This window comes from Metopolophium dirhodum, chromosome 5 (assembly GCF_019925205.1).
Source record: "Metopolophium dirhodum isolate CAU chromosome 5, ASM1992520v1, whole genome shotgun sequence".
NCBI classification, from domain to species: domain Eukaryota; kingdom Metazoa; phylum Arthropoda; class Insecta; order Hemiptera; family Aphididae; genus Metopolophium; species Metopolophium dirhodum.
The window spans coordinates 16,730,566-16,756,107 of record NC_083564.1 but is presented as its reverse complement, the minus strand read 5'-3'; the positions used below and the strand labels follow the sequence as shown (position 1 = coordinate 16,756,107).

Genomic DNA, 25,542 nt, shown 5'->3' with positions numbered 1-25,542 from the left:
TTTATGAGTATAATAATATTTATTATCGCTAAAGAAAAGAATAAATGTTGTATATTTTATGGTTCTAAAATAAGTCAATAACTTTAATTATTATTTAGAATAATTTAATCAAATTGGTGTTTCCCACGGTCGTATCAAATTAACCTCCGCAACTGTGCAGCCAACTACTTCATTTTCTACATTTTTAAAGCTAATCGAAATCTTATATTTTCCATAAAAATATACTTTGGGAAAGTTATTATCTTCTAATTTCTTAAAGTCAACCCCTGATGTAATATATGTACCCTGGAAAAATTTATAAAAAAAATCGTTACAAATACATAATAATTTGATAGCGAAGCACACACATTGTTAATTTTATAATTATTATATTTTAATGCTTAATAAAATGATCTCACATAATAGCATATCAATATTTAATGCATTTGTATTATTAGTACTTAATACTAACTTAACAATTTCAAGTCATAAAATAATATTATATACCTAATACAAATCCAATTGTAGTTATTATATAATTATAGGTACAATAGGTTTTAATGTGTTTATAATATATTACCACTGGTACTGGACAGCTATCTGATGTCATATTAAAACCCTTGGCAAGTATAATCCAACCATTACCAAACAAATATTTTACACTACTAAATGCTTTTTTTGATTTGATGATATTTGAATTTGGTATCCAACCACCAGTTGAACCCCAAGATGCAAAGTTAATATCAAGCTGCAATTAAATATTATATCACTAAGCTGACTATAAACATCAACAATTCAAGGGAAAATTAAAATAACAAACTCATAGACTATACCTTATTAGTTATTACTATAGTATTATGCAATATATAATATTTCTATACTTAAATAAAAGCATGGGATAACTACGAGCCTTATGGAGTGTGGGGTGATTCATTATACATATACATCATACTAGTCATATATGTGCATTCCTTATATACACATGCGACACATTCAACACATAAAATATAATATTTAACACCTCTCTGATCAGACGTTTAGTAAAAACAACACAATCAATAATTATCAGCGGCTCTAGATGACATTCACATTATAAAATTGTTGAATGCATTGTAATTTGTAAATCATATTATATATTATACTTCAAGACCCCTCCGAACATACGTTTAACAAAAATAACACAATACATTTAACACATTTATCACACCGCACAAAAGTAGTAGAATAATTATTATACGCGTACCCTTTAAACTAATGAAATAAAATCACTATTCAACGTTGAATAATATCAGAACACGTAGTATACCCATAATATATACACCATTTTAATATAATATTTTTACCATTTTTACATTTAATCCTTACTTTTCATTTTCTCCTTTATCTTTTTGTATTTTTCTCTACTACAGTTATGTTTACCAAGACTTTCCACTTCAGTTAAAGCGGGTAATCATTTTATGATAATTTATTATAATCACAGTAATGACTAATATAATTTATGTGTTTCGATAAAAAATAACAAAGTTTTTAGACATTTAATAGTTAGTACCTAGGTAGTTAATTCCAATCGATTGATGATAGATAAAAATAAGTGACGTGGGTCATTTCATAGAAATGAAATATGCACTCTATATGATCTAACTAATGGAGTTGGTATTGTAATGTATTTATGGTACAAACATAGTAATACATTGAAACCTCTATATAACGAACTTCCAATTATTTCGTCAGTAAAAATATTTTTTAAAACCATAATCAGGTACATATGCAACTAACTAAGCCTGCCCAGGCGTCCCCCGAAAATGCAAATATTTCAAAATCCATTATTATACATTATGGTAATAATAGTACCTACATCTCCTCAAAATCTCAAATGAATCAGTTCGGTAGAATTGGCGGTACGTTGGTTACAAGTCAGTCAGGGCTTCTCATATCTATTATAACATTTTATACAGATTAAATTTAATAAATTTCTCTAAATAGTTATAATTTATATTTTGCTTACGAGATATCATAATCTGGAAGTTTCAATGTATTAAAAAAATCTAAAATTAATGATTATAATATGTACTTACTATAAGACTATAAGAGTATCGTCAAGAGGTCTCATAAATGTTAGATTCCCTTTTAACTCCGTTATGCTAGATGTCTTTTTACTAATAAACCAATTCAATTGAATTGGATTGTTTTTTTTTGGTTCACAATGATATAGTTTATTATACACCAATTTATATTCTCCCTGTAATTAGAGTAATATATTATATAGTTATCCTTACTAAGACATGTCAAATATCAATTATGCACATAAATGTTATTCATAGGGAAAATTTATCATGTAATATGTTTAATAAATAAAGCAGATTATTGCTAACCATAGGCAAGTTTGGCCTAAAAAGGTATTCGGATTGAGACAATGAGAAAAACAAAATAAGTCCGAACGTTTTCATCATAATTTTTCCTGTGATTTCAACAATTATAGAGTGTTTCATACGTTTTCAACAATAAGAATAAATAACAGCCATGAGTTATAAAATATATTTATATATTATAGGTATGGATAGACACGCTTGAGCTGTAACCTCTAAATATTGCTGGAAATATTTATATAAATATATTTAATAGGAAAAATGTGATTAATTTGTCACGGAAATTATAAATTTACATATTTAAATAAATGGCACAAGAGTTTTAAAAAAAGTTACCGGTGATTCAATGTTCACAATATTAAAATCATTGTAAAATGAATAAAAACAAAAATTATACCTATCCTATATATCAGGGGTGGCCAAATCATGACTAAGTTAAAATAGAATATTGATATATTTAGAGGGACTGACATACTTGGAGCTGAAACCTCCAAAAAATTATGAAAATATAATCATGATAATTTATTATAATCACAGTAGTGATTAATATAATTTATGTTTTTCGATAAAAAATAACAAAGCTTTTAGACATTTAATAGGCAGTACCTAGGTAGTTAATTCCACTCCTTCTACCATTGATGATAGTTTAGTGAATCACATAATATGTGTGACACCGTTACATGATATACTGTTAAGTATAAATAATAATAAGGAAGAAGGCTTGTATACACAGTATAGTTATCCGGGTAAACATATATACACATACAATTGTTAATATATAAAATAGACACACAATGTTAAGTTAGCCTAGTGATGATCAAAACAAGACCAACACCAAGACTTTCAAAATCTTGGTCTTGGTCTTGCGCAAGGCTCTTGCAAGACTCTTGCTATTGTAATATATTATATTTATATTTAAAATAAAACACGAGATAACTTATAATGACTGACTATTTTATGAAATGTGGAGTGACGCATTAGGTATATATATACATACATTATTCGCACTCCTCAGTCCTCTTACACATACGCGACACATGCAACACATAAAAAATATTCAACACCTATCCGATCAGACGTTTAGTGGAGACAACACAATCAATTATCAGCGGCGCCAGTAAAACACCGTATATTATAAAACTATGAACGTATTCTTACACATATACATACGTATATATATTATATACTTCAAGACCCCTTCGATAATTCTCTGATTATGACGTTCGGTCAAAACAACACAATAAATTATTAGCGGTAGCTTTGTCGCACTGCACAAAATAAGAAAATATATCAATACTATAATATCACGTATTAATCGATGCACATCAAAAGAAAGGATCACACAAAGTCATATTATATAAGGACCATAAGGAATCGACTCGTCGTCAATGTTATTCCAGAGAAGTCTCAATACACATTGTCCATGCCAGTCAACATCGCGATACACCTACAATGATTATTCGTATATGCTCATACATTACTTTTTGTGTTATGAACTTATATGTATATTGTATCATTCGAATATTCAGGCATTGTCACTAAGTTATTTGTCTCGTATCGCTGATCAAATACACCTTGTTAATTATTATCCTCTATCATCATATCTCCAATATAAATAATCGATTGCTAGTGGTAGTGTGATTAGAATATTATAATTGTAATTATACTATGTTAAATTGATGCTATAACAGTTCATAGGTTAGGTTGTATTCGGGTCGTTATCAATGTCCGTAAGAGGTCCTATATGGTGACGGCGAATAAAATAAACCTCTAGGTGTAAAATCATAGTATATTAGCAGTTCATAGGATAGATTACGTTCGAGTAGTTATTAATGTCCACAAAAGGTCTTATATATGGTGACTTCGGACGTAATGGATTTAAAAGAGAACTAGGCTTAACTTCCACAATTAAGGTAATTACATAATAATCACATTACACTGCGATTTACGAATAAAGTTAAGGAATGTACCGTAGAAACTATATAACTGAGTAATATTCAAATTATATAAATATCATCAAACGAGATATAAATTAAAAGAAAATCATCTTAGCTCATTGGTATAATTAAAATCACGCGGTACATACCTAGCATATATAAGTCAAAGTGATATCGATCGTCAAACACCGCCCCGAAGAAATACAATTAAATCGCAGAAGGCAATCATCACAACCCACGCACGAGGTAAGTGATTTCACATATATTATAATAACGTAGATAATATAAATATCATTAGGTAAGTATAACACAGTAGTAGAAAGATCTTACGTGGATAAACGAGCAATATAATCACGTAATTTTACACGAGGTTAGGTTGATAGATATACCCTAACGATTATATTCCTTTTTGCATTTTGCTCCAAATTTGTAAAGTGTTTTATTATATTTTTTGTCGTGTCAATAACTTATACTTTTTTACCATTGTGAGCCATAGAGGCCTTTTAGTTAATCATTTTTGTTCGAGTGTGCGTTAAGCGCCGAGTATATAGCTCGTATGGACACTACCGTATTAGCAGATCCGCGCATCAACTTATCTATTATTATTGTAAGCCATAAGGGTAATTTATACTTATATTATTGTTATTATTATTATCTTTTTTATTTGGGTGTACAATTCGTCATTGTGTAAACCACATACTATTATTTATTTATTTTATATCATTCATTATAATTGTATATTATAACAAACTCCCAATTATTTCATCAATAGAAATATTTTTTAAAACCATAAGCAGGTACATATGCAACTAACTAAAACTGGCTAGGCATCACCCGAAAATGCAAATATTTTAAAATCCATTCTTAATTTACTTATAAGTTAAAGTAATATAATAGTACCTACATTCCCTCAAAATCTCAAGTGATTCAGTTCAGTAGATTTGGCGGTACGTTGGTTACGAATCATTCAGGGCTTATCCTATCTATATATTATAATATATTATACAGATTCAATTTAATTTGCCTACGAGATATCATAACCTGAAAGTTTCAATGTAATTAAATAATCTACAATTAATGATTAATGATTATAATATGTACTTACTGTAAGAGTATCGTCAAAAGGTATCATAGATGTTATATTCCCTTTTAACTCTGTTATGCTAGATGTCTTTTTACCACGAATACAGGATGCCAAACGACAGCCCGTTATCAGTATTTTTGCGAAGTCGAAAGTTTTCAGGTTCTTGAAGGTTTCAGGCAAAAAGCGATATAAGTCATTCTGGATTTTTGGAAACTTCCGTCTTAACCTGATAAGCTCTCGTTCGGCATCCTATATATCTTAATTCGTGCTTTTTACTTATAAACCAATTCAAGTTTTCGGATTGAGACAATGAGAAAAACAAAATAAGTCCGAACGTTTTCATCATCATTTTGCCTGTGATTTCAACAATTATAGAGTGTTTCATACGTTTTCAACAGTAAGAATAAATAATAGCCATGAGTTATAAGATGTATTTATATATTATATGGATGTCGAGCTGTAACCTCTAAATATTGCCGGAAATATTCAAATAAATATATTTAACAGAAAAAATGTGATTAAGTTGTCAAGGAAATTATAAATTTACATATTTAAATAAATGTTACAAAAGTTTTTAAAAAACTTACCAGTGATTCAATTTTCACAAAGGAAACCGTTGTTAATTGAATAAAAACAAAAATTATACCTATTTTATATATCAGGGGTGGCCAAATCATGACTAAGTTAAAAAAGAATATTGATATATTTAGAGCGATTGACATGCTTGAGCTGTAACCTCTAAAAAAATATGAAAATATAATATATACAATTTTATTGAAAAAACATATCAAATAATGTGCGGAAACGATAAATATCCAAATGTTTATTAAACCGTAAAAAAATAAACCAATATATGGGGTCATAAAGCATATATGAAATGTGAATGATTTTAAGAGAGCGTCACAGGCTCATTGGTCGTCTTACACATGTACAATACAGACAAAACTTGTTTACGCAGCCCGAGTATTATCACTCAATTTTGGTTCTAAAGTAAAAATAGGTGCCTATTACAAAATTGAATTGTGGCAATATTTCTAAGGGCCAGTCGTTTTTTTTCAATTATACCCAATATAACGTTCATTATGTCGTTTAGAAATACCAACAATTTCAAAATTTTGAAAATACCTACTTATAACTTTTCAAAATTTAAATTTTTTAAAAAACCTTCTATCTTACCCTCTAAAATATTGTTATCTTTTAATTTTGTGATAAATGTTTTTATTCTAACACCAAAATTGAGCAAGTTATACTCAAACTGCGTAAACGCGTTTTGTCTATGTCGTACGTGTGTAAAATGGAGACAACACATGCGTGTGTGACGTCCTCTGATTAAAGATATCGTGCATTAAACTAACTATCTATTTATATAACAATATAACACCTATGCAATGTTATATTTTTTGATAAAAAATTAACGTTAAAAAATAAAAATCCAAGTTTTGTAGAACTATGTAAGTTGTAAGTATTTATTATTAACTAATATTCATAAATTATCATTAGTGATTTAATTTTTACCTGGTGCCAAAATCTTAAATGTAGCCCTGCGTTTTGGTATAATTTACTACTTATGGGTAGGTACCTTCATAATGAAGTGTTTAAACTTCAAAGTATTTAGGAAATAGACTGTTTATTATACACCATAATTATATGGGTACCTACAATTTATTTTAAAGGTCATACCGTGTGATGGTGACAAAAAAAAATTACGTTAGGTAATAATATATTAATATTATGTGTTAAAAAAGTTCTAGAAATAAGCAAAATAATAGAATTTACATAAAAAGGTTAACAACTTTTTAGAGACTTGTCTAGACACTTGTTGCTCTTAATTTTAAATTAAGTAAATTTCGGAACATGAGATGAATCAAAAATGTTATAAATTATTGACGTAAGAAACGATGGTATATGAATGCTAAATCATGTGAAAACAGTACAAATCCTATGTAGTAATGACATATGGAAAAAATAAGGTTCAAAACTGAAAATAAAAGTTTAAGTTAAGTTAGGTTAGTAACCTTAATCAATTTTTTAATATAATATTTCTTCGGAAATTAGAAGTCTAATCTAACTATGTAGTATCTACCTAACCAATGAATTTTTATTTATTTATTTAGTGCTGTGTATTAATTTTTATGATTTGAGGTGGTTGTTTACAAATTACAATAAGATAAGAAGTTATAAGTAATATATTTATATACATATTTTATTTTTTATTCTAGAAAAACTGTTGCTAATTAAAAATCAGTTTTATAAAGAAATAGACTAAGTACAAAAAAACCTAACAGTATATTAATTATTATATTTAATTTTAAATGTATATAGTATATATTTATGGTTTTTCGTTGTTTTTAAATGGTAAGGTAAGAAATCATACGTCTAGAGTGGAAACAGGCAACAGCAGATGCTACACGTAGAATAAGGGATTTTATCAATATATTAAATGAGGGTGGGAACATCTTAATTCAAAGAGCAGGCCATATGATGGACAGTTATCTCCATGGACAAGTTGGGCCACAATCATGGTTCACCTAATAAATTATTTATTTTATATTGATAAATAAATTATTTATATTCACATTTTTTGACAATTTAATTGTTTATTTTGTATTATTAGATTTTTAAATATTCACGTTGTACAAATTATAAGTTGTATTTTAGATTCATGGTGTAGTGACTGTTTTTTTAACTGGATAAAAAGGGGGTAATCTTATTTTTTATCTAGATACATTTTTCGCACAATTAACTGTTATCTTATCTAGAAAATTTTAAAGTTATCTGCAGTGCACAACACTGGTCATAGATACTTATATTGGTGCAAATTATAAGTAGATCAAATGATTCAAAACATTTTAAACACTATTTTTGGCTTACGAATGCAGCGAATGCTAATATAAATAATATTTGTTAAAAAATGAACGTTATTACAATTATAAATTTTTTATTTAATAATTTAGGTTTTTTAATTGTTTTTAGATTATTATTTTCAAAACAGCGCTTCTCTATAATAAACACATTTTGTTGTGGTAATAATTAGATGAATTTAAATTTTAAATCCCCCTTAGTATATACTATTGTTTATTATAGGTACTGTTTATTATGCACGTACTGCTTCTAATAAATATTATGTGAAATTATTAAGAAAATAAAAACCATTCCACTAATAATATTGATTCATAGACCTTATACTGGTTAGGTACTGGTACAGTGTACTCTCGGTAACTCAAAGCTCTCGGGGGAAAAAATAATTTGACGTGTTAAAAATTTCGAGTTATCAAAATCTTAATGTTTGATTGTTATTTGAAGGGGAATTTTATTAGTTCGAGATTTCGAGAATTTCGAGTTATCGAGGTTCGAGTTACCGAGAGTACACTGTATACGATCTATGCATTAATTATAAATAGTTCAATAAATATACATACTTATAGGTATAATAATACCTAGTGCGCGCATGCGTTTTTTATTATCAATACAGTAGTACAATACTGTGTTTTGACCTATATAATATAAAATGAAATAATGATACCAAACACGGTTTTATTATTATAATAAATCAATAGGTAGTTAGATTTTAGGTACAACAATAAGTAGTCGACGTGTAATAGAAGCACAAATGTCAAACATATATATTATTATAATTGTTATTAAGTGATGGCAATTAACAAATTAAAAACAAAATTCAAATGTAAATAGCATTTTTAATTATCGACGCATAATTATATAACATATGACCCTTCAAAATTCATAAAATATAAAGCCTATATGAATCATATTTTAAACGTTACCCTTAAAATATCCCCTTTTTAATAAATAATAAAAATAATTAATATCAAATTAGTTTAAAATATAATATGAATCAATAAGGTTTTGACTGCAGAGGTAATTTTTTTCTAATAATTTAAATATGTCATATTAATAAAATAAGAATAATAATATCAAAATAATATCAGTACCTATATCATGTTTGAAAATTCCTAATCATACTTTTATTTTTGCAGAGGTCGACTATGCGGATGTAAGCTGCGGGGGCTGCGACTATTCATCGCACTGACATGTTCGCGGGCATACAGTAGAGTTCAAGAATTTAAACGTTTTCTTTTAATTTAACAAGGCCATGTCTAATTAACAACATGATTGGTGATAAAAAATGGGAAATATTATTTTTGTATTCAATTTTATAAACCTTACAATCTGAATTTAATTTTTTTTTCAATTTCGATTTTCATTTTAAGACACGTTGCACAGAAATTTGTTGTCTTCGTCTTACAAGTTCGTGACATAGGAAACTTTCCGCTGAGTAGATCACGTATAACTCCGTTAGTTTACAAATTAAAGTGAATTGACATCTTCAATCTTGTACATTTTAAAGGTAAGTTTATTATCTAGGCAATGCCGTAGGCTTTTTATTATATTTTAATTTTAAAATTGAGTATTTTAAAATTATAAATTGTTTGTAGTTTGTTAATATTTATAGCTCTCAATAAAATTAAAATATAATAAATAGCCTATGATATTGTCTAGGTAATAATCTTACTTTTAAATTGTATATAAGACATTCACTCCAATTTTTAAACTAACGGAACTTAACGTAAATTGCTGAGCGTAAAATTTGATATGGTACACACTAGGAAGACGGCGAAAACAAATGTTAGTGTAAAGTCCTCTTAATTATTCTTTGTCCGGCCAGATTTGGTACTTGGTCACCACCACTCTAGACAGTCGAAGTGGCCTCCAGCCGCAGCTGCGTCACACAGACATCCATTGTCATGGGCGTACTGCAGACAGTCCAGGTGGCCACCAGCTGCAGCTGCCTCGCACGTCGTGTAGGCCCACAGACAGCCGTTTTTGTGGGCATACTGTAAACAGTCAAAGTGGCCTCCAGCTGCAGCCACCTCGCACGTCTTATAATCCCACGGACAGCCATTGTCGTGGGCGTACTTCAAACATTCGAGATGGCCGCTAGCTGCAGCCGCCTCGCACGTCGTGAAGTTCCACTGACATCCGTTGTCGTGGGCGTACTGTAAACAGTTGAGGTGGCCACCAGCTGCAGCCGCCTCGCACGTCGTGTAGGCCCACAGACAGCTGTTTTCGTGGGCGTACTGTAGACAGTCGAGGTGGCCACCACCTGCAGCCACCTCACATGTTATGTAATCCCACGGACTTCCGTTGTCGTGGGCGTACTGTAGACAGTCGAGGTGGCCACCAGCCGCAGCCGCTTCGCACGTCGTGTAGTCCCACGGACATCCGTTTTCGTGGGCGTAGCGCAGGCATGCTAGCTGACCGTTGGCCGCGGCTTTGCAACACACCTCAACATCCCACGGACAGCCACGGTCACATGCGTATTGCAGACAGTCCAGCTGTCCGTGGGCTGCGGACAGGACACATATCGCACGTGTCCATGGGAACCCGCGGCCTTCCGCAAACGTCAAACACCGAACATGTCCACTGGCTGCGGCCTCTTCACTGATTGATTGATGGGCCGCAATAAACATTTGATCGTCATTGGAAACTGTGGAATGGAAAACAAGCAAAACAAAATTATAATATTATATTAAACGATGTAGTGATATTATGTGGTACCTAATCGGAAAATCAGTCCAACACTAGGAAAATAATTTACCAAAATTCTTATTCTTGTACAGTTATACAGTACTGTAGTTTTAGTGGGTATTGTATGAAAGGCTTGTGCATATAATATATTTGCTATCCAAAGGTGGGCATTAACTTAACTAGTTATTCATTTTTGTTTTTGACTTATTAACTTATTCAATTAAAATTTGTAGTGTTCTAACTTAACTTTTTATAGTTAATTATCATTGCCGTGCAGTTTAGTTAATTATATTTTTGTGTCATGCAAAATCAACTAAACAATACTGATTCATTGACTCTTTTTCAATTTTAGTAATTTATTTTATAATTATCTATTATAATAATCTAATTTTTTACACATTGCAGCTAAACGTATTGGTAAATATATGTGTAAATCAACATACTAGGGCAGTTTAATACTTATATTGTAACTGAAAAATAAATTTACTTCTTTTAACTGAATTAAGTTTATTTAATTTTCTATCTTAGTAATTTATCTAGTTAATTTATTTATGTTAACTTTTAACGTTTAACTGGAGGCAGTTGAACTGCATTAGCTTAACTTGTCACAGTTAATTATTTTCATTAACTTAAATATTTTTATTGTTATCTACCACAATTCATAAGAAGAAAGAGGTGTAATTAAAATATTAGGATATTGTTAATAGCATTATTATAATAATTATTAATTATATAAGTACTATCCTACTATTGTATTTGTTGTTTTAGACTTTTTTAATTAATTTACTTTTTTTTATAATGTGACACCTTTGGCTTTTACAGTGTTGAACTAGTTTTCCTAGTGTAAGATTTTTTTTACTGGGACTCTTTTCCCTCGATTCGTTATAATATGAGTGCATTGTACATGCACTATACATAAGTAACGGAGGTTGGGGTTAGATACCCCATCCGTAGTTTCTGAGTTATTAAAATGTTTGTACTAAGGATAATAATCCTTAAATATGGTTTTAAAAAAATATAAGCAATATTATGTAATATTAGATGTAGTATTCATTATACTTGAATAATTTTTACAAATTATTTATATTTATAGAACAATAGTATAATTATTAAAATTTTCAAATCATCTAAGCCCCAAATCTACTTGATCCATTACTACATAGACATATTATCATTAATATACAAAGTTACATAACTCAAAAACTACTCGTTCTAATTTTGATTTAGGTACATCAAAATTCTCAACAAAAATATTTGCTGAATAATTAAAAGTGAAAAAGAGAGGTTTCTATTTGAAAAACAGAAATTTGTATTGTCGTGGTATCATCTTTAAATGGTGCAAAAAAATTTAAGTACTCGAAAAACATAATATGGTCTCTATGTGTATTTAAAAATTCTGAAAATCAGAATTTGAATATAATTTTAAGCATAAAAGTTGGGGGAGCATGCTAAAAAAATCACCTTGTGTATTCGAATATAAGATATTTCCTTACAGCCACTTTATATTGATTCAGTCCATATCATGTACGGTGTGCCTACGATGTCTTATGTCTAATATTTACCGTCATAGTCAGCATTTTCTGCCCTAAGGTAGAGTATCAACAATAGGCAACATGGTCTAACGCTTATTTCCAACGTCTCCAACTCGTCGTAAGCAGACCTTTCTTCCCCATTGCACCAATTATACGCCAGCTTTGTTAAAGAAAACATTTTTAGTTTAACTGAAAAAATTCAATATATTTTATACTCAAATTATAATAGGATTTATGCCCATAAATAGAACATTCAAAATATTTTAAAAATTGAATGATTTATAAAACAGAAAAATAAACATCCAAATTTAAAATATTTACGGTTATTGGTTTACTAGTTACAAAAAACTAAATTGATTTTGTCGAAAACGGGATTTCCTTATTTTTTTTTAATATTCCTAACGTTTTTAAAACCACTGGGAAATTTTAACATTTGACCCCCAAAAGTACCAACTAGAATCAATTTCCTATCAAAAAAGATGCTGAAGTTAAAAATTAAAGCATTATTTCTAATAGAAAAAATATTTACATACAACATAAACACACATCATTGTAAAATCATTACATTAAACGCTCCTCTTAGAATCTAACATTACAAACAATTGCAAAACTAGGTAGATAATAATAATATTGTTGAAATATACAAATAATACTATAGTATTCTATCATTATAAAGTATAAACAGTAACACGTGTGTGCACGTAATAATATTTTATTTCCTATTAACTTACTACATACTCAGTGACGTAGCCAGGGGGTATCAGGTGTTCAAATCCTCCCCCTTAAAATCCCCCCCCCCCCAAAATAAATATATTATTTATGTATGAAAACTGTAAAAAACTTGGTTTAATACTTTAATTTATACTTAAACACCTCTCCTCCATTTCATAATCCTGGCTACGTCACCCTACCTACTTATTAGGACTTAAATGTCCATTCTGTTATTTGGATATAACATGGCCTCAATGATGACACATAAATATAAAATATATATCGCACTCCTAGAACAAGACTGCCACAACTCAAAATTTATAGTTTTGAGAAAAATTAATTTGAAGTTTGGACCTAAGATATTTTAATGAGTTTTTTACTTATGCGTTTGAAATTGAACACTTAAATACTTACAATCACATTTTACAATATTATTTTTTCAAATATTTTGAAATTCACTCTTAAACCCAAAAATTTAGGCTTGATCTCTATAGTGGCTAAATGAAAAATGATATTGAATGTGGCGTTCTTGCATTTAATAGAGCTTATTTTTCTCTATCCAAAAGTAGTCATAACTCAAAATTCATGAATTTTGAGTTGTGGCAGTCTTGTTCTAGGAGTGCGAATTATCTTCGATTTACGTACAGACAGTAAACGGAATAAAAATCACGGAGAAAAACTCCCCGACCCAAGGAAAAAAATCTCCAGACTACAATATTACTCACAACCACATGAAAATGATTGAACAAATATTTTTTAAACGCTAATTAGTGTAATTAGGTACCAGTGTATCACATTATTAATATTTAATTACAAATATATACTTATATCATTAAAAAAATTAAAAATCAAGTACATATATGTATATAATTAAAAAACCAATCTACGTTCAAAGTTTAAAATATATACCTATTGAATATAATTTAACTTACTTTTATAGATATTTATATTATAATTTTCAAATATTAACAATAATATTTTATATTATATAAGAGATATTATGTAGATATAATTCAATAAAAACTAAATCCCTGAAATAAAATATTACGTTTTCTAATAATATTTTTACGATACCACTGCAAATATTAATAAATAAAATTATTAGAAGTTATTTGAGTTTTACTAATAGATACAATATTATTTAAAATATTATAAATATAAAATACAAATATTTCGATTGATCGATACGTTAAATAATACAAATAATAATTATTAAAAATAGTTAATGAATGCAGGTACTTATTCTTTTAAAAAAACCATTAACATATGTTGTTTCAAATCGTAATATAAAACAAAATAATATTAGGTATTGGTAATGTTCGAAAATTATTTAGTGTATTATATTAATATTTTAAATGATAATTATACCTATCTATATACTATATATTTGTAATTAAATATTAATAATGTGGTAATTACACTAATTATCTATTAAAATTCTCTAGTATTCGAAGTAATCCGAGTAATTAATCTAGTAAAATCAATGTCTTGTTGTTGTGAGTAATATTGTAGTTTGGGGACTTTTTTCCGCAATTCGTACAAGCAAACGCGCTCACAAACGGTCAGTCTACCCAAGCTTCAATTTCAACAATTAATATAATAATTTGTTTTATTTTTTAAGTAAAAAACAAAAACTACCAGGAAATTATATACCTGACGAGATTTTCCGAAGTAGTACTAAAGTACTTACACACATTTTAATATCAGAATAATAATTAACAATATTAAAATACGCTTGGATATAAATGGAATATTAATCTCCTAAAACTGTTCAAATATGTAAACAAGTTTAATGATCAAAATTAATAGTACACTATTAAAACATTTATAACTATTGAACGAACATTTGGTATGTTATACGTGAGTAAAGGTCCCTACACACTGCACTAAGCCGGACACAATTTTACCAAGTACATATTGTACAAAAAATTAATGGTTAGCGTCCTCTTAATTACCTACTGATAATATCACTTTTGAGTTTTTGGTAGAAATGTAGAAATGTTTAAAGTGGAATCCGGTAGGTTAGAAACCTCAATCAGCAAAAATAAAAAAGGTGGGTAAGTGGATGTCGCTCTGCTGTACATTAGGTTACAAGAGGGTCACTGTAATGGATGGTGTTAAATTTGAATTTAATGATATGATATCATTGTATAAGAAAAACGATTCTGAGCGAAAACGGTCAGTCAGCCTATGATATTACCAAGTATATTTGATGATATTATTGTGAATAAATTAATTTATATATAACCTATTTACGTGGAGCCTTGTTTTAAATTTTCAATCCTTAGCCATAAAAGTTAAACATTTTATACATTTTTAACTACAAAATAATTAATAAATTATAAATTTGATAAATGTTGTCAAAATTTGAACTTTAAATGCTTATAAAAAAAAATTGTGCCCATGTATTTTCTACTGCTATTGTAACTTTATATCAGGAGCCTCGAATTAAATTTTCACGCTTTTTTACCCAACAAATAAAATTTTAATGATATTTATAGAAAAAAAAACTAAAAATATTGAAAACTGACAATGTCCGTAAACAGCTCAAAAAGAGTCAAATTATTTTCAAAATTTTATCGTGTATAGAAAATGCTAATACAAACATTCAGTGAAATTTTCAAGTATCTACAGTCATACGTTTTTTAATTACAACAAAATAAGAAAATCGTTACATGAGATATCGAGTGAATATCAAATGTTGTAAAAATATGAATTTCAAACGCTCATAAAAATTTAATTTGACTTTCTTGTAGACATTTTTTTTTTGATAAAGTTAGACTAACTTATGGATAATCTTGTATTATATTTTCAAATCTTTGATTTAAAAAGAAAAATTTTAATGAATTCTCAACTCAAAATAACTTTAAATGCTTATAAATAAAAACTGTGACTAAGAATTTTTAATTTTTTTCATCTGCCTTTGAAACAATAATCTAGGAGCCTTCTATTAAATTTTCAAGCTTTTTTACTCAACAGATAAAATTTTATTGATATTTATAGAAAAAAAAACTAAAAAAAATGGAAATTGACAATGTCCCGTAAACAGCTCAAAATAAGTCAAAATATTTGGAAAATGTTACGGTGTATAGGAAATGCAATTATAAACATTCAGTAAAAATTTCATGTCCCTACGATCATTTGTTTTAGAGTTACACCAAAAACCAAAATCAATTTTCTCAAAAACAGATTTTGCGTAAAATTCCCGGTTTTCCTTAATTTTTCTTTTGTTTTTCACATCGCTTTTGAAAACTACTTGAAAATGTTTACTTTTGACACCCCAAAGTACCAACTAGATTTCCTATCAGAAAAGTTATTGTTGAATAAAATCCAAGCACTTTTACTGTCCTAAAAGGTAATGACAGACACAAAAATAAAAAATAAAAATAAATTTAAAAAAAAAACACACATCATTGTAAAATCAATACATTCATCGTTCCACTCAGAATCTAATATTTAAAAAGGATTTTCATTTGAATGAATTAAAAATCGTTTATGTTCCTTAAAATTATGACGTTTACGTACTTTTTAGAGAGAATGTCGTTCATGTCCATATTTAGTAACGATACGTGAACGTCACTCATCATTTTCAAATAAATCGTAAACGTGAACGACGTTTATATATTTAATGCATTTGAACGATTTTTAAGACGTTCAAATGTATTTATTGTTTAATAATTAATATTGTTTGATAATAATACTATTATGATATATATAATATGTTATTACGAATTATAAAAATAAAATACATGAAATTCCAGTGGCTGGACATAAAACAACAATAATATCATCTAATAAAGTCTTAGTCTATACCTAAGTATAGTATTATCAATAAGTCGTAGTAAATTGTGCATAATATGCGTCATTGCGTCAAAAACTCTTTGGAAACTTATTTAAGATAAATAAATGTATGTACACGCATACATTATTTGGGTTAAAGTTTTAAATGTTAGACAACTTCGTAAAATATTTTGTTAGTATATTGACCATATTATAAGTATACGCGCTTGCTGCGGTTGCAACTTACAGCAGTCGTACGAAAAGAAATAAAATGCAGCACACCAAAACAAATATGTTAGGTAAAACCGGTACCATCACGAGAGTATACGAAGGAACTAGTGTTTGGAAAGAACGTCGATCACGCGTTCCCGTTCATATTTAGTGAACGTTACTCTTATTTTTCGAATAAAACGTTAATGTGAACAACGTTTATATATTTAATGAATTTGAACGATTTTTAAGACGTTCAAATGTATTTATTATTTAATAAATATTGATTGATAATAATATTATGATAATATATTATAATATTTTATTACGAATTATAAAAATAAAATACATGCAATTCCAGTGGGCACGCTTGGACATAAAAGATAAAACAACAATATTATTATGATTTCCACGATTTTGTATTCGTATTTAAACGATACATAAAAATTTAATTTAATTAATTAAAAGAATGCATTCTTATTTTCAAAAGACGTGAAACGTGAACGTATTGATTTGAAAAATATATGAATTTGAACGTAAACGAGTTCCTTTTTTAAGCACTGAACGTGAACGAATTCGTTTTTTTAGTGAACGTTCCGAATACTGCGTTTTCCCGTTCTATAATATTATAGGTAGTAGGTACCTAAATTAACGTAATATCCTATAAAATAACCCAACTTTAATGAATGTCGTTCGTAAAATATAAATGTAAACTATATAGCCAAGACGCGTTTTTCCTAATAATGCAGATAATAAATAAACAAATGCGTATACTCACCTAAAAAAATTATATTGGCCTGCTGGTTCGCTGATTTTATTCTTTGAAATATTGAAGACGCGAAATATCGTGTACAGGCGCTGACACTGGCGTGCTGACAGCCTGCGTGCTGTGCTAAAACTGCTTCTCCGACAGTCCGACGGCAAGACGGCAAGGTACTTAGTACCTACCTAGTAGACCAGGGTTGCCAGATGGATAAGTCAGCGTACCACCCAGTGGTGTATATAGGGGGGAGCCCCCCTAGGCCAGAGCCTATAATGAAATTGCAGGTTCAATTAAAGCATTGTATGTACATTGTATATCTACACTATTTAGTATTTACAGTTCACCATGATTAATACATTTAGCCGGTTGATTAAAATCGTTTTTTAACATGGAAATGTTAGATTGTCAGGACTTGCTTTGATGACTTGTTAAATTCATAGTAAGATAACATTAAAATATGTATAAATATATAACTGTCAATATTTTTTAAAAAAGAATTAAAAAATTAATTTTATATAATAATTATAAAATTAAATTGCTCATTTTTATTTGTATTGTATAATATGTCATAATTATAACCATTCAGCTCCCTAAAAAATGTATAGTTATGGCTATGTTAGTCATGCTATGCTTGACTAGTGATAAATTGGCCCATACTGAAAATAATTTGTATATACGCCACTGGTACCACCAATAAAGAGCGTTGAGGTCACCTAAAATAGCAAAGGTACAATATTTCTGAAATGCCCAAAAACACTAAAAATTTTACAACACCACCCAAACATTTGGCAAAAAAAAAAAAGAATGGAAAAATATGGACTGTTTCAATGGCGATAGTTTGATCGTAATCCACAAAATTCGTTAGAATAGATCGGTGACAAATTAAAATAGTGAACGATTACTTGTTAGTAGGTACCTACCTACTTGGGCGTTATAAAACAGAATTTATTTTTTATTGATATCAATCCACATTGCTGATAACCAAAAATCAAACTATACAATTAGAGCAGCTAGCTCAGCTCAGCCAATGAACCGTGGTATCTGGTACCATGGACTATAAATAATTATGACAATTATTAATTAGTTAATAACAAGATAGATTGATTAATAAATAAACTGTGTCACTGTGCCATAACCACGATTAAAGATATATACCCAACTGCAGTGCCGCCGTGGGAGTGATAAGCAAACAGAATGGCATATCCACAGATATATTAAAATACATTTTTATATATCTGTGGGTGTATTAAAATTAATAAAATAATCAAAATCAATTTTTTTTGTGTTTTATACACGGTTATGGAATATAGATTGACAATAGTGATGAGTACATAGCCATATTTTTTAAAAGAAAAAACAAATCAGCATACAATAAATTATTGCTTTAAATTAAAAGTCTAAAACTCTAAACACGCCAATTTGGAATTGTTAAATCACCCAGTAAGCGGTAGGTAACCCGACAAGATATAATTTTTGTTGGTATTTGCCATTTGGTCAATATAAATATAGCCCAATTGGCGATAAACCGCCCAATCCGGCTACCCTGTGGCTAGTACCTATAGTTCCTTCATAAATGTTTATAGTAATTGGGGTTTTAAAATTTCATGAAATTTATTTTCTTGAAATATTTCATGAATTTTTCATAAAATATTTCATAAAAAATTCATGAAATATTTCATTTTTATGAAAAACAAAAATAAAATGCTTATCATACCTAAAAGTTTATAGTCATCAACTTCTAAGTGAATATTTTTAAAAGTTGGTTTATTGTATGAAACAAAAAAAATATGTAACATATTTACATAATTTATAAGTTTTTAACAAATCTATAATAGTTATAACAAACTATATGATCTAAGTATAAAATAATGAGCCCAGAGCACCTTCACATCACTCAGCCACATATTCACACATATTATACGACTTTTGTACACTTTATAATAAATAATTACTGAAAATACAGTATTATTTCATTCATTGTTGGAATTGACTTCAACTTTATTTCAAACCATTATCTTTTGAATCGCTGATATACAACAATGTTTTACAACTCATGTAAAAAAATTTTTTACTCTCAAAATAATGCCAGGAATATTTGTCAGCACTATAAAATATAGAATATACAAATATGAAATAATAAATCAACAAAAATAATATGTTTTTCTTTAATTCTAAGTGTGTAATCAATTTATTGTTTCTAATCATCTATAACCGAACACGTTTAAAAGAAGGAAAAATATTTTTCATAATTTCATTGAAATATTTCAAGAACAGTGAAATTTTCAATTTTGAAATATTTCATGAAATTGCAATTGCAATTGAAAAATTTCAAGTGAAATATTTCAAATTTAGAACCATAATAGTAATATAGTATTAATCATAGACCTATAAACTAAGTATTAATACTCCAGTTACTACGACTTATTTATAATACTATATTTAAATACTATGAATTTATTAGATATTTAAACAAAGTATAAATATGACAATTATTTTGTTATTCAAAAACATTATACGCGCGGGCATACCATATACCTGATTCGGTACAAAAAACTGTAAGATAAACAGAGGTTCGCTACTATTTCAAGAAGCAAACGAAATTTTTGGTACCTATAGTTCCTTTGTATACTCTCGTAATGATACTTATTTTACCTAACATATTTGTTTTGGTCGTGCTGCATTTTATTTATTTTCGTACGACTACAGCTGCAAGTTGAAACCGCAGCTAGCGCAGGCCCGGGTCAAGGGGTAGGCAACATAGGCCTACGCCAAGGGTGGCATTTTCAAAATACTGATAATATTATAATGTTAGGGGCGGCAAAATTTGATTTTAAATTTCAATATTTTCCAGTGTTGGGTAGTAACGTAACGCAAATTACAAATTACTGTAACGCAATTACTTTTTCAGTAACGCAGTAGTAATTACTAATTTCATTACATTTTACTTAAAGTAACGCAATTGTAACAAAATTATTACTTTTGAAAAATAATTTCTATGAAGTAACGCACTAACACGTTATTTTCCACGTTATTAAAATAATAGTTTTGAATGTATTACAAAAATAAGTCGATAGGATATACCAGAAAAATTTTAAATCAATTATATTTATTTTTGATCCCGATAAGTAATATTTTAACAATATTACTAGACTTTCCAGGAATAAATGTCATCACTTTATTAGCAGAAAGAAAATAGTTCGGTTTAAAAATAAAAATAAATTATGATTTATGACTTATGATATACATGATATACTTATGTATACCTACTACATAATATGGTCAATATACTAACAAAATATTTGATTAAGTTGTCCAACATTTAAAACTTTAACCCAAATAATGTACACTTGTACACAAACATATTTATCTTAGAATATTATAATATTTTTCAAAGAGTTTTTGACGCAGTGACGCATATTATGCACAATTTACTACGACTTATTTATAATAGGTACTATACAGTCTATACTTATACTATACTTATACTATACCTACCTAGGTACGACTTTATTAGATATTTAAACAAAATATAAATATGTTAGTTATTTCGTTATTTTGTCAGGTATTCAAAAACATTATTCGCGGGGGTTTGAGAATTTGACGTATATAAACATTTTACAATAAGGCTATAAGCAATACATTTTAAGTTATTAGCTAGTACCTATTCACACTGTTATACGGTAAGTTGGTATTGACTCAAAAGTCAATATCGATAATATGATATAAATATATAATAGCTATATACATAATGGTATAATAATTAATGCAATGATTTCGATAATAATTAAATAAACCTATTGTAACACTAATGGTAAAATAAGTTAGCTTAATAGCAATATCAAAGAACATATAATTATTATCATAAAATATACATTAGGCTGTCTCCGCTCAGAATCGTTTTTTTGTATACAATGACATTCCTAAAATTGAATTCAAATTTAACACACCCATAACACTCACTCCGGTCACTCGAAACCTACTGTACCCACTTCCCACTTTTTATTATATTGTATTTTGTTAAAATAATTATTTTACTTAATATTTAAAATGAGCGTTATAAAAGGTTATGAAAAGTTTAATATTTTTTTGAGATTGAAAATAACTCAAATAGTTTAGTTATTTCATATAATACCTATACAAGTTAAATTGTTCAAATAGGTACAACGAAGTATTATTGTATACCTGATATAGTAGTAACACGTTTTATTATTATTTTATATTAATACTATACTAATGAACTACATTTAAATATTTAATTATCCTGAATAAATATGTTTACCTTTCCATACGGCACACACCGATCCGTAGGTGGTTCAAATACGATAATATGCCATATGCGCCACAATGCGTATACCTCCTCGCCACCACTGCAGGGCCCAACACACCGATTATCGTAATATGATTTTTCCGAGAATACTAAGTAGGACATCACATTTATGGTTTCGTGTAGTCACACAATATCATAAATGTTTTTTTCTTTGTCTTGCCTCGTACTGCAGCCGATGGCTCGGTCCACGGGGAAGGGAATTTCGGCCGAAGAGAAATAATATATTGCTACTTTGATCAGAATTCAACAGCTGCTATAATACTATCTGTTCAAGAGTCGGCGGCGATCAGTTTTCGTCGGGCAGGACCGCAAGAGTTGGGCAACACACATTTGTCATAAATTATAAGTTGTTTGAACCTAGGCATTTAAATGTTTTAATTTTTAGTTATTATAACTATACACGCTGCATGGTTAATCATAATTTAAGGTGTTCTCGCAGAAAACTAAAAAATCCACATTTTTATTTTCATATAATATATTTATTAAGTTTAAATTATGACAAAATTGGATATTTAACTGAAAAATAATGGTTTTAGTTATGTATTATGTTACAATTCCAAGGACTTGAAACTTTTCGCCGCTACGTATACACTACTTTTATGCACAACGAAATAATCAAATATTGATTTTGAGTTTAAGCTATTTATGTAACAAACTTATTCACACACAGTGGCGGCGCTAGGCGTGGGCGAAGTGGGCCATTGCCCACGGCCTCGCACCTCAAAGGGCCTCGCGTTTTATAGGGACTTATAATTAACCATAGAAAAATATGGGAGAAGTATCTATACAAAAATTTTTGTATCCATGAAATTATTTTATTAAAAAAAAAATCATAACCATAAATGTTATATTTCGTCATATTTAGTCATTACTAAAAGTACCAGATCACACTATGCGTTTTGTCGGTTGCCGATCGGCAAACGACCGCGACTATTCTATAATTAACATATAAACCGCGTTATCGGGGCCAGACTGACCGATTCGGCGAACCGATTTTATCTAAACTCGATAACGTAATTTCATTTTGACAGTTGTTGTTAGTTCAATTGGTTGTGTTTTATCCTCGTTTCTGTATCGATCGATTACCGAAAATTATATTCAATTTAATAATATTTAACGAAGCAAAAATCATACCACACGTACCTAAGTTGTAAGTATAAAACTTTATTAATTGTGTTTACATTTTCCATTGTTTTTTTTTTGTTTTATGATATTAGTTATAAAATTATTTTATTATAATATGAAAATAACATAATCAGTATGGAAAACGATTTATTGTGACAGAATAGATATACCTATAATAATAATTTTTTATAATAGGGAAGTATGGAAATAATATATTTTAGTATGTTGTATTGGAAATGTTAGTTAAAACTTTAAGAACTAATAAATAATTGTAATTTGTAATAGAATATTATTTGTATTATAAATATAATTTAATAAATAATAAAATAATAATTTTATAAATATTACATAATAATTTATTATTAAAATATAATTAACTATCCATATGTAGGTATCATGTCTGGATCTAGTAGAGACAGAGATACTGGTCGGAAATGGGAATCTGGTGCTTCCAAAAGAAAGAGAAAAGCTGAAATGATGCAAGTGAACCAAGCTATGAGTACTAGTATGATGAAATTTCTAAACAAAACCAGTACATCAACAACTACAGACTTAGACGAACCTAATGCCAAAATGGATTTAAATGAAGGAATTTCAAAATACAATGAAGAATTGACAAAAGAAGTTGAAACTAAGTCTGATCTTGAAACTTAAACTCGGGAAAACAATAGATCAAGAAAATGAAAAACGGATTCGTGAATCACAAAAGCATTGGTACAATTTGTTTGAAAAATTAATTAATGTAATAAATTTCTTAGCCTCACATAATCTATCATTTAGAGGTCATCGAGAATCAATGAAGTTAGATGATAGCAATAACTCTGGAAACTTTATTGATTTATTAAAATTATTGTCCAAATATGATCATTCATTACAGAACCATTTTCAACTAATTAATGAAAAACAACTGGCACAACATTATTTGAGTCATGATATCCAAAATGAATTAATTAAACTTATGTCTAAAAAAGTAATTGAAGAGATTATTAGTAAAGTAAAACTAGTGAAATATTATGCTTTCATGCTCGACTGCACTAGAGACATAAGTCGCGTTGAACAGATGTCCATTATTTTAAGATTTTGTAATACGTCAACCGGTGATATAGAAGAACATTTTATTGGATTTATTGCTGTTGATTCCACAACAGGGGAACATTTAACAAACATTATTCTACACGAGCTAAAAAGTAATGGTTTAGATATTCAAGACTGTCGTGGACAAGGTTTTGATAATGGCGCGAATATGGTAGGAATAAACAAGGGTGTTAAAACACGAATATTAAATATTAATCCAAAAGCATTCTTTGCGCCTTGTGGTTGTCACAGCTGGAATTTGATTTTAGTAGATGCTGCTAAGTCTTCCATTACAGCTACAACATTTTTTGGCTTTATTCAAAAAATTTATTTGCTCTTTTCAAAATCTAGTAAACGATGGGATCTTATTAAAGATAAATTAAAACTAACATTAAAGTCTTTATCTGAAACAAGGTGGGAAAGTAGAATTGCTGCAGTCAAAGCAATATTATTTCAATTTGACGATATCATTGATTGTATAAATATACTTAAAATGCAAATAGTAGACGCAGAAACTCTATGTGATTGTGAAGCCATTTTAAAAGAAATGTTAACATTTGAATTTATTGTTGCAATACATGTGTGGTATGAAATTTTACTTCGTGTAAATAATATAAGTAAAATCTGGCAATCAGTTCAAGTTAATTTAAAAATGGCTGTTGATTCTTTAAATAATTTTTGCAATTGGATTCAAGAATATCGTGATATAGGATTCAATAAAAGTATTATAGAATCTCGCCAGTTCATAGAAAAAAGTAGTTATGAAATAGAATTAAATTTTAAAAACAAGAGAATAGCAAAGAAGAAAAAAATGTTTAGTTATGAACACACTGATGAACCTATAGAGAATGGTGAAAAAAAGTTTAGAGTTGACTTTTTTAACAGCATGATTGATGGAATTCTACATGACATTAAATGGAGATTTAAATCATTGAATGAATACTTTGAATATTTTGGTTTTATTTATGATATGAATATTTTAAGATCCATTTCCAAAGAAGATCTTTATAAGCATTGTTGTGATTTAGGTACAGTTCTTCAAGAAGGTGAAAAGAGCGACATTCAATCATTTGAATTATACGAAGAATTACAACTCATAATTTCAAG

The 25,542-nt window shown here is 28.6% G+C and overlaps 3 protein-coding genes across 5 annotated transcripts; 1 reads left to right on the top strand and 2 right to left on the bottom strand.

Moving 5' to 3' along the window:
• Window positions 1-33: 33 nt before the first annotated feature.
• LOC132945508 (uncharacterized) lies at window positions 34-2,468 on the bottom strand. Its single transcript, XM_061015281.1, has 4 exons — window positions 2,352-2,468; window positions 2,063-2,218; window positions 560-727; window positions 34-285 (listed from the first exon to the last, which is right to left on the bottom strand). The coding sequence occupies exons 1-4, from the start codon at window positions 2,466-2,468 to the stop codon at window positions 109-111; spliced, it is 618 nt and encodes a 205-aa protein (XP_060871264.1). The 3' UTR covers window positions 34-108.
• A 6,154-nt stretch (window positions 2,469-8,622) lies between these two features.
• On the bottom strand, window positions 8,623-22,303 carry LOC132944260 (espin-like). 3 transcript variants are annotated; one of them, XM_061013511.1, is made up of 3 exons: window positions 22,189-22,303; window positions 12,476-12,634; window positions 8,623-10,872 (listed from the first exon to the last, which is right to left on the bottom strand). In XM_061013511.1, exons 2-3 carry the CDS (start codon window positions 12,621-12,623, stop codon window positions 10,064-10,066), a joined length of 957 nt encoding a protein of 318 aa, XP_060869494.1. In that variant the 5' UTR covers window positions 12,624-12,634; window positions 22,189-22,303; the 3' UTR covers window positions 8,623-10,063. The 3 variants fall into 3 exon arrangements, with proteins under 3 accessions (XP_060869494.1, XP_060869493.1, XP_060869495.1); XM_061013510.1 differs by lacking the exon at window positions 22,189-22,303 and adding an exon at window positions 17,925-18,134; XM_061013512.1 differs by lacking the exons at window positions 12,476-12,634; window positions 22,189-22,303 and adding an exon at window positions 17,925-18,134.
• A 1,854-nt stretch (window positions 22,304-24,157) lies between these two features.
• LOC132945567 (uncharacterized) lies at window positions 24,158-25,446 on the top strand. The gene is made up of 2 exons (XM_061015341.1): window positions 24,158-25,303; window positions 25,420-25,446. The coding sequence occupies exons 1-2, from the start codon at window positions 24,158-24,160 to the stop codon at window positions 25,444-25,446; spliced, it is 1,173 nt and encodes a 390-aa protein (XP_060871324.1).
• Window positions 25,447-25,542: the final 96 nt, after the last annotated feature.

Excerpts from the sequence above, each read along its gene's own strand:
- LOC132945508 (XM_061015281.1), bottom strand. The coding sequence starts at position 2,468 with ATGAAACACTCTATAATTGTTGAAATCACAGGAAAAATTATGATGAAA. Across the intron at positions 728-2,062 it reads CTCTTGACGATACTCTTATA|CTTGATATTAACTTTGCATC; the intron begins GTCTTATAGTAA and ends ATTTAATTGCAG. Across the intron at positions 286-559 it reads ATAGCTGTCCAGTACCAGTG|GGTACATATATTACATCAGG; the intron begins GTAATATATTAT and ends AAATTTTTCCAG.
- LOC132945567 (XM_061015341.1), top strand. The coding sequence starts at position 24,158 with ATGAAGTTAGATGATAGCAATAACTCTGGAAACTTTATTGATTTATTA. Across the intron at positions 25,304-25,419 it reads ATGGTGAAAAAAAGTTTAGA|ATCCATTTCCAAAGAAGATC; the intron begins GTTGACTTTTTT and ends GAATATTTTAAG.
- LOC132944260 (XM_061013511.1), bottom strand. The coding sequence starts at position 12,623 with ATGTTTTCTTTAACAAAGCTGGCGTATAATTGGTGCAATGGGGAAGAA. Across the intron at positions 10,873-12,475 it reads AGAAAATGCTGACTATGACG|TTTCCAATGACGATCAAATG; the intron begins GTAAATATTAGA and ends TCCATTCCACAG.